Source organism: Rhamphochromis sp. 'chilingali' (assembly GCF_963969265.1).
Source record: "Rhamphochromis sp. 'chilingali' genome assembly, chromosome: 11".
Classification (NCBI taxonomy): Eukaryota; Metazoa; Chordata; class Actinopteri; order Cichliformes; family Cichlidae; genus Rhamphochromis; species Rhamphochromis sp. 'chilingali'.
In genome coordinates, this window is record NC_137938.1 from 36,689,329 (window position 1) to 36,702,587 (window position 13,259).

The 13,259-nt window shown below is 42.5% G+C and overlaps 1 protein-coding gene across 4 annotated transcripts in view; it reads right to left on the reverse strand.

Moving 5' to 3' along the window:
* Positions 1 to 13,259, reverse strand: part of gabbr1a (gamma-aminobutyric acid (GABA) B receptor, 1a) — a 141,341-nt gene that overhangs the window by 65,031 nt on the left and 63,051 nt on the right. For all 4 annotated transcript variants that reach the window (XR_013973533.1, XM_080897364.1, XM_080897362.1 and 1 more), the window contains 4 exons: positions 3,319 to 3,489; positions 2,606 to 2,707; positions 2,255 to 2,320; positions 1,886 to 2,077 (listed from right to left, as the gene is read on the reverse strand). Coding sequence is in view for 3 of the 4 variants with exons in the window: in XM_080897364.1 (XP_080753490.1) it covers positions 1,886 to 2,077; positions 2,255 to 2,320; positions 2,606 to 2,707; positions 3,319 to 3,489 (531 nt within the window). In the remaining variant the exon portion in view is untranslated. The remainder of the gene's footprint in view (positions 1 to 1,885; positions 2,078 to 2,254; positions 2,321 to 2,605; positions 2,708 to 3,318; positions 3,490 to 13,259) is intronic.

Sequence of the window (13,259 nt, forward strand, 5' to 3'; positions counted from 1 at the left end):
TTTCAAAATTATAAAATGCAATGCTGTAGGCCAGCAGAGGGAACATTTAGGCCAGCAAGAACAACTGTGGTGATATAGTTGTAATGATGGCATTTGTGACCCAGCGATTTCCAGTAGAGTCAGTTTGGAAATACTTTGGGAACAGGGCAACCTTAAACTGTGACCAATGAACAGAGAAGTGGGCAACGCGTCATGCACTGCGAGTTTCTGATGATTGTTTGTCACAATGGCAAAAAGACTTTCATTATTGCGTGCCGTTCAAAGCAGAACTTGTTGGGGCTTTGACTGCCCATTTATCTCGCACCATGTAGGTATGTGGACCTCACTCACAAATGTAAAGTCAGGTGAAAGATGTGGTTATGTGCAAACTGGGGACGTCACAAAATGATATGAAGGTATTGAACTGAGGAAAAAAAGAAGGAAAAATGAATGTGCCTGGACTTTTTTAGGGCGCTTCACATCAGGCGCACATCTGTACTGTACACGTGAGTTAACCCTCCCACATGCGCTGTTTGCCGTGGCCGTGTACACTTACATCATTATCCCCACTTTAATACACAGTCTGCAACAAATCCTCCAGCTACAGCTCCTCCAGCTAACTTTAAGATGAAATATTACTTGATGTTAGCGGTGGTTTTGTTTTAGAGCCCAGACAAAAAGAACATTCTGCACACCCGTCTGTCTTAAAACCTCAGCTGTCGTGCCAGGAAGCAGATGCGAGTGTCGAGATCTGTCTGCACGCACAGATTTCCGAGGAGACGGGCGTGGCATGAGTGAAGTGACGCTCCCTCGTGTTATGTTTTCAACAGTTCTACATTCCCCGATTTTTGGTACAGCTGGTTTTGACACCTGGTGCGTACTGCACCCATCTGATCTGGACCACGTCTCGCAAAGGAGCAGAGCATCCTGAATCTGCCTTATGAGTGTAGGAAAGGAAAAGAGATTAAAAATAAAAATCTTTCCTTTTCTATTACATTTTTATGCAGGTTTGCCAACTCTCACAGTTCTGGCACTTTTGACTTCACTCTTGCACTCTCTCACGCTGCCCAAACAAACATGCCAAATAATATTAAGCCTCAAAGCGCCCTTCCAGCTTCCAGCTGTTTGACTTCATTAAATACCTGCACGTTTCCAAAGCATCGGAGTTGTGCAGATTTACACACATTTGTGCGCACGGCACAACAGCGCTAACTTCATTAAATATTCATAACTATGAATTAGGCCTTTTCCCAACACAGACAGGATTTGTGAGGACCTTACGCTTAATCACAATCTACTTTTCTGGAACTCATGCAGGTGAGTTGTCACACAGTTAGAGTTAAGGTTTTACAATTCAATAATCTGTTACAGCAACTGCACCAAGGTCATGTCCCGAACTCCATCAGAGCTGTCGGGAGCCGTCTCCTGACAGCTGTTACTATCTATAGCTGAATCGCTGCTATATCTGGCATTTGCCACAAACCACAAAGCTGGAAAATTGGCTGGAAATTTATCAAGTTTCAATACTTTAAATATGAATATTGAAACATTTCAAAGAAGTTGGTGGCAGCCAAGAAGTATAAATCTGTGTTTTTGCTAATCAACAAAAGCACAGGCGAGGCTGATGGGAATGTCATCAGTTTGTAGACATGAACCAAAGCATTGTATGTGTTACCGGATCCCCAAAGTGCTGGACAAAGAACAGGTGAGCTCTATTTAATGTCATTATAAGCTCATTAAACACCATCGTTCAATCAAATTGCCTTAATTACTTTGAATTGCGATGTTTTCTCTGTAATCCAGTTACCAACACTCATTATTTGTCGATCAAGCTACACATGTTTTCCCTGATTAATACAACTAATCTCTTTAATGCATTAAATAGAGGAGCGATTTGCATTCCCACCATGTTGGAGACTCCACGGACAGTTTCAGGATTCAGCATGACGATCTCAGTGGTCACGTGACCCTCCACGGCCTCCGTCATGTTCTCGACTGTGCAGTTGATGGCCGGGTCTTTGATCTTAAACCAGTTGTCTGCGTACCAGCCTATCAGGAACCACACATGCTTCTTCCCGTAGAGCTTCTCCTTGAACACCTGCAGCACAGAAGGATGAAGAGAAAGATAAATTATTCCCAGTTGAGCGTGTTGTATCGCTGCCAAACAAGGATGTTCATTCAGACATTCAAAGAGCCCATTACAGAGCTCAATTTCTTCTAATAGCCAGTCAGGTTGGGCGTTCTGGGATCAATTGAGCAGGGAAAAGGTACCAACCTCACAAAACACCTTCCGTGCTTCGGTCTCATAAAAGAGCCCCACGATGATCCGAGCATCCTGGCGCTGCATCAAATCATAACAAAACATTGCTTAGTTACATCAGCAGCAACAATAGAACTTCAGTAGTGCAGTCTGATGTGGCAGCACAATGTGCCAAAGTCTTGCCGCTTCACAGGATGGCACATGCTGCTGTTCGGGAGCTGCTAATTAGCATGGCGCATTAATTTCCTCTATCAAATCTATGCTAATGGCATCGTGTGCAGCTGTGAGCCAGAGGAGAAAGGAGAGGGGGAGAGGAGGGGGGGAGCGAGACGACCAGCAGCTGAGGTGAATTTTTAATCAAAGCACCTTGAGGTTCTTGACAGCGACAGCCGGGTCGGTGAGGAAACTCTGGCGAACGCTGATCTCGATGCCTGCCTCCTTCACCCTCTGCTCCAGATCATCCAGAGTCTGCCACATGAAAGGGAAGGACAGACGAAGACAGACAGGGAGGGGGGAGGAAGAGGAGGTTAGAGAGGCGGCCGAACAGAGAGATGAAGAGAGAAGGCAGGTTGAGATTACACAGAAAGACAAAAGAAATGCAGCTAAGTCCAGAGGGGGGGAAATAAATAAATCTGAAGTGTACATGAGAAACACCAAGAGAGGGATGGAGACTGTGGGCATGTATGATAAATAACAACAAGACAGCATGGGAGAGAATAGATTTTTTGACAAAGACATGACTGGAAAGAAGAAGAATGCGAGAAGCGGGAGGAAAGGAAGAGCGAGCAGAATCATTAACCTCCACCAACCCAAGTGACGCTGGTATCGATCGCTATGGCTAGGAGAGTGTCCTGCCAGATCAATATTTCTCACAAGCAATACTCCAACAAATTACTTTAAAAAAAATCCTCCATCAATCGCCAGGAGAGATTGCTTAAAGGTGTATAGCTTGGCCTGCTCATAAACAAACATTCAGAGGCTGGCAAGCAAGCAGCCAGGCTCAGGCCATAAAGCCAGGAGTGAGCAAGCAAGAAGAGAGAGCTGAAGACAAAAGAGTGATGAAGATTAAAGGTACTGACGGAAGTGAAGACTTCAGTGGTCTGCTGAATGGTGGCGATACGAGTCCACTTCCACTTCTTGAAGAGCTGCACCCTGGTGGGGTTGTGAAGGGTGGCTGACGGGTGCGTGCGGAAGAATGTCGGGAAACGCTGGCGGTTGGACAGGGCTGGTGAGCTGGAACCATAGGAGAGCTGCGAAAACAAAAGAAGCATAAAACAGTTAATGAGGAAGGAGCGGACGCTGTAGACGTTCAGGTGTAGCACCTCCTCGCTGGTGGCCATACTTTAAAGGCTCAGCGTTAGTATTTTGGCCTTTGTGATGCTTGTTTATTTGAGCAGGCAACGACTACACAGGCACAAAAGAGTGCTAACAAGTTTAGGCTGCTAGTTTGGGCTGTCAGTGTAAGTCACAGACTTAATGCAGATGATAACCGAGTGATAAAAACCAGCAGGTCATGTTATTGTTCAGCTAATCCCATCAAAATGCTTCCAAAGGCACCAAGAGCACAAAGATAATTGAGAGGGCTTGTTGCAAGACAGAAAACAGAAAAGGCACTTAAAGAAATATATACTATATATATGGAAATTCTGAACATGCCAGTACGCTGTGTGAAATGTAGATAAAAATATAAATAAAATATAATAAACCCTGTACTCGCTATAGAACACAGAAAATATATCAGATTTTTAATATGATCTATGAAAGGGTATGGATAGATCCCAAAAACCATTCTGTAGATTTTTAGGGCTATAAAGTTTCGAATTTTAACGCTGGAGTCTGTACGAATTGTTGACAGCCTCAAGGGGCCATTAGACGAACTGCAGATTTTGACACGTCTGAAAGCTGGCTTTCGTTTTTCAGCCCTGGAAATTGGCGTTTGTGGAAAAAGAGAAAAAGTAATCTATTTTGAAGGTTCACCCAGTAAATAGATGTTCCTGTCCAAAGTTGTCTTTGATGGGCCGGAGAAGAAGGCCATTACAAAGAAAGAAAACCAAAAACAAATTCCCTACTCCCATTTTCTCCTTTTCTTACACACCCCCTCACTTCTTTAGGCTTTCCTATGGCTTATTAGATGTTGATGAACTCCATAATTTCATTTAAAACAAACGAACCACAAAAAACACACTAAATCACTCTTGCAGGGTTCTCCGTGCATCAAGTGCCATGAAACCAAGATTGCCGACGCCACGATTACAGACATATATTTAAAAATAATCAAATTATTCTAGTCTCAAAGCAATATGGACCTATATAATAAGAGTTCTCAGCCATAATACCTCAAAAAAGGCAGCGGGGAAAATGGTTGTTAGAAAATGTCAGTAGAAGTAGAAGAAAACCGTTCCTCTATCAATTAGTCTCACAGTGACAAGTCGAAATAAAATCCTCGACAGGCCTTCTTTAAAATGAGGAACCTGCCGTTTAGGGAGCCATTAAAGACACGAGCTGCCTCTCCTACTCTCAGCTCTCATCTCAGCCCCATTACCTATAGCTGTGAGATGTTCTCCACTGGGAGCGAGAGGGGGCTCGATGACTGATGTCAAATGTCATGTGCGATGTGGACTCCCCACAATAACAAATTCCTGTGAGGAAAGGCACGTAGATGAAGGCATCAATACGAAGGAGGAGAAACTTTACAGGAAGTGACAGCTGATCTGGGAGCGGTGGCGAAAGATCTGAAGAAAACCACGGGAGCTTTGAAGGATGACACATGCTCAGGTATAAATGTGATGGGTAACATACATACATGAGAATAAGCAACCATTGAGATGGAAGTTTAATGACAGCCACATATGTTTATTTTTTAAAGAATTTTTTAAAGAATGAATCCCTATGAGCAGCACTTTGGCAACAGTGAGAAGGAAAAACTCCCTTTTAACAGGAAGAAACCTCCGGCAGAACCAGGCTCAGGGAGGGGAGGGGCCATCTGCCGTGACCGGTTGGGGTGAGAGAATATGGTTGGCCATAAACTATACTGTCAACATGAAGCAACAAAACAGGCAATGAACTAGACCAGGAAGATCCCATTGAGATTAAAAACCTCTTTTTCAAGGGAGACCTGGCCAAGATAGGCAGCAGCAGATGTCTCACAGTTACAGAAATTACTCAAACACAGGCAGCAACAACACACATGCAACAATAAGTGAAAGAATACAAATAAAATAAAAAATAAAATTCAATAAAATTCAAATAAAAAAGTCAGTTAAAATGACAATCAATCTAATTGAAACAGTTACATGTTATGGACTTGGCCTCAAGGATTCGTAGTTTAGATTTAAAAGCACTTAATGAAATGAATTCAGTCATTTTCCCTTCCTTCTGCAGTTTGTTCCAGGCCGAGGGTGCTAAATGGACAAAAGCTCTTCTACCAAGTTCAGTTCGGGCAAATGGAACAGAAAGCAACAAGTAGCCATGCGGACGAAGAGAATACCGACCAGCATGTTTCAAACATACTGAGGTTTGTAATATTTCCTACTGTAGGTTCCTTTAGCTACGAGACTTAAGTGTTGATGGTTTTTGGACCCATACATAACCATATCTGGAGTAGATGGCGTGGCTGTATCCATAAACTGGTGAAATCGTTTGGTATAAGCTTTCAGCTACAGCTGCTGGTGTGGTCCACTTTAAGCTTGGATGAACATTGCAAGGAAAATTCAGGAGATCACCAAAGTCGTTGTAAGCCTTCCTCACTTTGTCACCCACAAATCCAATCTCACAGTATGACTGGGGAATAAATCAGGGAATAATTATGGCCGTGATGACCAATCCTCTGCAACAAGCCTTGTGTGAATAATCACTCAAAATAATGATCCATAAGTATCCTTCAATTCAGCCTCCTGTTCATCAGTGAACTTTCACATGTCTGTTAAATGGCGAGAAGTGAATGCAAAAGTCATTTGAGGCCTAGTGGTTGTTTGACGTGTTGCTGTTGAAATTGTGATTTTTTTCATGCAGTTATCACGCATCAAGGGAGATTCATTCAACCGAGGGCAGAGGGCCCCGTCTCAGAGGTTGATATCACAAAGCCTGGGCAAATAACACCAATGGGAAAAAATTCCAGACACGAATATCACTACACTTAGAAACAAAAAAAGTTCCTTATTTTATTCTCTTGTCCCTGGAGGTGTTGCAAACATAGTCTTACATTTGTGGAAACTTGCCTTAAATCTCTAGTGAAACTGACTTTAGCCCTTGATATCGACCCGGAGGCTGGCGGTCTGTGTAGAGGCACAGGCAGGACTCGGGTTACGAGACTAAAACGTAACCAGTCATATAAAATTGTCACCACTTTGGTATAACCAAACAAATTATAATGAAAAGAACTGTAAGGAAAACATCCACTTAAAGACCAGATTCAAATGCCACTCCTTCAGGTTTCTGACACTTGGCTTGTTGGTTAAAATCCAACCCTAACTATATCTGACTGGTTTGCTAGTGATCCAATGCATGCTAAATAGTAAAAAACTGTCAAAATTAGGTACAGAATTTATTTATATTATATATTATTATCATATTTATTCATACATTTGGAAATTGACTGATATTTATGTAGCTCTTCTACTCAAATCTACCTCTGTATATCTGGACCTGCAGCCAACTCAAACATGGATTGATTTGCATTGTGAGAGGAAAAACTGAGCAAAAGCTCAGCTTCTAACACTGTGACACCATTACAGAAAACACATACACATTAAAAGCTGTCAGATATATTAAATCTTCTTAACTGAACTTAAATAACCAGTAAAACCTTAAAATCCACAAGAGAAATGAATCGTTTTTCTTTGGTCAAACACAGGCCTTCTCCTGACCTTACATGGTAAATGGCCTGCATTTGTATAGCGCTTTACTTAGTCCCTAAGGACCCCAAAGCGCTTTACACTACATTCAGTCATTCACACACACATTCATACACTGGTGATGGCAGTGTGTCTGTTTTTTTTTTTTTTACACCTTTTTACATCTTTAAAAAAGAAAGCTAACTGAGCGCCACTGTGGGAGTCAGCATATGATCGACGGCTGGACAGGTTACGTGTCTGTTCAGAGATTGTTGTGTTGTGTTGATCTTCTTAAACCCGTTTTTAATCATAGATTGTTGTCCATGCATGTCTGATATGAGTGCTACAGGATCTGTGCTGTTGTATGGTGAACTGTGGATGAAATAATGGCACAGTTGTTCCTTTACTGCTTGGAAACGTTTTTGGCCCTCAAATAACTACACATAGAGATCTTGTTGTACATTAATGAGCCCCAGTTAAGACTTTGTGAAGACTGTACCTGTCTATGAATTGACTTGTACTGCACCCCTACCCCTGAGGGTGTAGATGTAGATGAGGGACATAAAATAAAGTGGAAAGTTTGTTAATTTGGGTCAACAGAGCGTTTAATGTCATCAACTCAAACACTTAGAAAACCTGAAGTGTTTTCAGCTTGTTTTTGAAGGGGCTTCATTAGCACAGTGCCTGCAAGAGTGTAATAATTTAACTGAGGTCAAACCTAAGCTACACTCAACACTGGCAACACTCAAATAACTCTTCACCAGACATGAAAACAGTGACACGAGTGAAATGCAAAATCTGCTGTGGCAGAAATAGACCCACGCAGCAGCACGCAGAGACAAGCAGAGTTCCACATCGAAGCTCCCCCAGAACCACAACAATATCTCTCAATTCTCACATCGACAGCTCTCTCGTAGCCTTGTAGCAGATCATTGCCCGTCTGTGGCTTACAGTGCTTTTAGAAAGGAAGATAGGGGAACAAATGAACACTGTGCTAAAAGGAGCTGATGGAGAGACCCTCCTTGATCAGTGTCCAAAAACAGAGGTTGCGTTTGCCTCCCCAGCACTGTGATGAAGCTGTTTGACATGCGAGGAGGTTCCTGCAGGCAGAACGCATCCAGAAATAATTGAGTGTGGCGGTTAGGTGGTTGTGCCAGTGGTGGCGTGTAGTAAAGAGAGACAGATCCCTTTGTGTGCAGGGAGAATCGACTGCTCGAGTTGAGGGATTGAGGCGGAAATGAAGAGTGGGAGAGAGCCACAGAGAAAGCTAGAGAATGAAAGGAGGAAGGAAGGAAGGAAGGAAGGAAGGAAGGAAGGAAGGAAGGAAAAAACTGGGGTTGTAATAGAGCAGCCCAGCTCCAGGCAGAGACAGACAAAGAAAGGAGAGAGGCGAAGAGTCAGAAAGTGGAATAGAGTCTTTAACGACGAGGAAAAAAAGGGTGGCAAACTGAGAAAGCCCAGAAACGAGAAAGAGGGGCAGATGCCAACCGCTAGAACTGATTGTTCTCGATGACTAATCTCTGGATGAAACTTCAATTATGGGACAAAGCTAATAAGCAGAGCGCCGTGAGTGACAGAGAGGCAGATCAAGAGAAGAAAGAATGAGATAAACAAAATAAACTGAGTGATGAAGGCATAAAAAGCTGAAATGCTTTCAACAAAATCACAGCAGCAGAAGACAGCAACGGATCTCTCACTCTTTTAAAGATCTGGGTTGTGTTTAATACTTGTCATAAATACTGTACGTATATTATGATGCTGTATTGAGGCCAATAAATATTCTTTGTCATAGACAGCAGCGCAGCTGTCAGTCTTGTAAAGTCTCAACACTAATTAAAGATCCTTTCTGAAGTCTTTTAAAACTGCGTTTGCAGTGTTCAGCTGCACAAAGCAGAGAGATAAATGGCAGCGTTGTCAAGGATTTTATCAGCTTACAGCCCTCTCCATGCTACGCAGAACCAAAGTTCACCACAGAGACAAAGGAACATGGGACAGCATTGTCTTTTTAGCCTGTTTGTTTGGCATCTGGCTCTCGTTCTCTGCAGACAAACTGCTGTAACAGAGCCTCTTTTGTTCGCTTCTGCGGTCCGCGCTGTTAATTTTGCTAATAAAACAACTGGAATGGGATTTTTTCCAGGATTGAAAAAGGAAGCCAACACAAAAAATGGCAAACATGCAGTTCGTCACATGACCACTTGAGGCTGGTCCCAAAAGCAAATCAGTCTCCACAGACTCACACATTTTAAAGCCAGATTTTAGCATTTTGGCTAATACCATGTTTATAGTTTCGTAGCAAGAACCTGCATGGATGCAACACAAACACACACATATCTGCTAATTAGTGCCCAGTAACAGAATAGTAAAATATTTGAATCAAGAGCGAAACACGCCTTTCTTGTACAGGCTGCACCATAAAGCAAGTCGTAACATTAGTCGGATAATTCCATTAAAATGCTTCAAAAGGCACCAACAGCACAAAAACAGTCAAAAGGTCCAGTTCAGTGCTTTCAATTAGTGGAGGTGAGGCAGAGCAGAGAGCTATCAGCTGCAGCTGCTTGTGTTGGCCCACCTGTCAAAGCTGCTATTCCCCTGCGCCTTCAAGTTTTAATACAATGGTTGAGCTATAAAATAAATTCAGTCTCTGTGTAGTTGTCACAAAGTTTAGGTCTAAGGATTCAAACTTTTTTGTACCAGGCTCTAAAAATGCGACATATTTGGCCATTTTAACATGAGAGTTTGGGAACTGACTCGTTTACAGTAAGTGACTCTACATTGACTTAATGATTTAGCCCGAGATGTTCCTGCTTAGTGTGAGCTGATTACTTAGCAGCCCCCTGTCTGCTCATGTTTACAGCCTGGTATGAGCCAATGCAATCCTTTAGAACAGTCCTATGGAGGGTGAGTCTAAATATAATCATTCATAGCTCCAAAAAAGAAATGCTGAAACTTTGAAACTGGGCTTCACAGTGCTAAATTTAGTGTTGGCTTACAGAATAACACGACTGATTTGGCTATTTAAGAATTTTCTAGATTTTACCATTTTAGCTAAACGTGTGGGATCGTTATTTGCTGTAGTTCTGTGATCAGGGAAATGTAAGGTACAGGTGTGAAGGCCAAAACATCCAACAGCATATTTGACAGATGAAGCTCTTCGATGCTGAGCAGCTCCTTTACATCTTCACACCTTGCTGTTGCTAAAACCTTTTTCCAAACTTGTGCAGGCTGGCAGTGGACACAGTTACTGTTTACAGCAGTTGCTTTAGCTAACCATCTACAAACCTCTTTCAAATATAAGCCGATTCATTATTTGCCGGAGATGCTGACACAGTGCAAAGCAAGTTGGCATGTTACTAAATATTTTTGGCATATATCAATACATTTCGGAAAAAGGTACACCATTAAAAGTACGCCAAATCAGCTCTTCAGAGTTCCTTTTTGCAAAGTGATAAAGAAATCCTTTAAATCAACGTTCACTCTAACAGGAAAGAGATTCAGGAAACTTAAATGACCAGTTCAGAAATGTTTTGTGCACAAACATGTTATTGCAGAGAACATAGGTAAAGGCTCACAGGACGTATCGCCACAGAGTCCTAAACAGCAGATAAACACGCCTCAGATTTAGGATAAAGCAGCAATCGATATCAGAGAGACGACTCTCAGAGGACACTGGATTGGTTTAAAAAAACATTAAGGGAACGCGTTGAAAACACATCAGATATTAAAAAGAAAATCAAAATCACGGATATCTATACTGGACTGGGTAATGCGTGAGGAGCGAAACGTTGCCATCTGTTTCCGAAGCATAAAATGAAAATGATCAACCTACCCAGCACCCACTGCACATTCTACATCTTACATGGATATGCCACCCTTGGCTCCCACTGACCCACCACCAAACAGGTCATGCTGAACAATGTTACAGGCAGCATAGCGTTCTCCGCAGCTTCTCCAGATCCTTTCACGTCTGTCGCGTGTGCTCAGGCTGAACTTGCTCTAATCTGTGAAAAGCACCAATGATGGATTTCAATCAATGGTGAAGACAGAGGACATCCAGCCCTCAGGCCACCCTCGTGATGTCTCTTTCTGTTTGGTCAGAGACATTCACACCAGTGCGTTCTGCTGGAGGTCTATTTGTAGCTCTGGCAGTGCTCATTCTGTTCCTCCTTACATAAAGGAGCAGATACCAGTCTTACTGATGGGTTAAGGACCTTCTATAGCCCTGCAAAGCTCTCTTCGAGTAACTGCCTTTCTCTTTAAATCTCCTTCATGCTTTTGTAACTGTGCTGGGAGACACAACAAACCTTGTGGCAATGACACACATTGAGGTGTCATCCTGGAGGAGTTGGACTACCCATGCAGCTTCTGTAGGCTCCAGGTATCACAGTAACACTGACTCTGTTTTGGCGGTTGTCTTATTGTTGCCCCTCTAGTGCACCTGTTGTTAATTTCATTAAAACCAAAGCAGCTGAAACCGATTAACAATGCCCTCTGCTGCTTAACTGACCAGATCGATATCTCACAGTTTAACTGATTTGATGTTATACTGTGTTTCTTTGATGTTTTTGATTCAGTTTTCTTTGTATAGCCCCGAGGCACGTCATACTGTAAGGTGAAAACCCTGAAACCTTTGTGAGCAGCGTATGTAGAACACAGCCTCAGACTTACAGACAACAATCACAACAATCACCAGGAAAATTTTCAATTTCAGTCAAGTTTGAAAGGTATAACATCGTGTACTTGTGGCTACAACACAAAACTAAAACATGACTCAAAAAGTCTTATAATCTGGGATATCGCATTAGAACATGCTTTATGTCATAAATCCAGACCTTTAGGTTCTATGACGCTGGTGTTCTCACTCCTTACATATTGCTCCAAATGGCCTTAGTTTAACTACTTATACTATTTTCACCCACTTTGCTGACACTGAAAAATAATAATAATAATAATAATAATAATGGATACTTTATTGATCCCCATGGGGAAATTACTTGTTTTTCTCTGCATTTGACCCATTCACTCAGTGAAGCAGTGGGCAGCCCACTAAGCAGGCGCCCGGGGAGCAGTGTGTAGGGACGGTACCTTGCTCAGGGGTACCTCAGGGTAGCCGTTAAGTGGATTCGAACCGCCGACCTTCCGATCATGGGGCGACCACTTTACCTACTGAGCTATCCCTGCCCGATGAAGGGATACGATGAAGCACTTTAATTACTATAAAACTTTTTACTATTATTCAAAACAGTTTTGTGTTTCTCCCGCTACTAATTATAGTGTAGGCGCCTGCTGCGTAAAACTAGGGAATAGCTTGGCTGAAATCCAACCAAACTACCCACACTAACTGCCACTGGAAAGGGAAAATGATTGGCTACATTCATAAACGACTGCAGTTTTAAAAGTCCAATAACAACTCAGTTTCATGACTGTAAAACACATAACAAGCTTCCAAAATGGAAGCACTAGTTGGATGACACCAGCACTCCTGAGGGGAAAATGGTGGAGAAAAAATCCATTTTGTAGGCAGCAAAGTAACAAAAACACAGAACGATATCCAGGAAATAAAGAAAAGGTTTTGTTTTATGGACAGAAGTCAGCAGACAGTTAGAGACAGATGTCAGGCCTCAGCCACTCAGAGGCCGCTCTGCAACCACCTGGCAACTCTCTTTAAAGTCAAATAAGAAGAGTGGCAACCAAATGCTGTCTATATTTTAACCTTGACAGTTATAGTTGTTGGTAGTTGCCTACTGTTGCTAGGTGAAATCAGATGTAAAAAAACAAAAGAGTGCTACATTGAAAACCTGCCTAGGTTGCTAGCAGGTTGCTAAGGTCGCCCATCATTGGTAGAACAAGCCGATTTGTCTACAAGCTCTCCCGAACTAATTGCTGAGCAGTTGTGAAACATGAAAAAGTTTCATGCAAGTTGGAAACCGAGACCTCTGCAATAAACACAAAAATGCAACTTTACTTTAAAGGTGAACAGTTTCAGTTTCAGGTTTGCATCCACTCCAAAGTTTCACTGCTGCTCAGTGAATACTTGGCAAGTTTTTGCAGACAAGTCAGCATCTTCCTTGCAAACTGTGGGCAACCGTGGCAACCTGCCAGTGACCACAGCACAGCAGCATATACCTGTTTACTAGGGGTGCAACGATATTCGTATCGATATTGAACCGTTCGATACAGTGCTTTCGGTT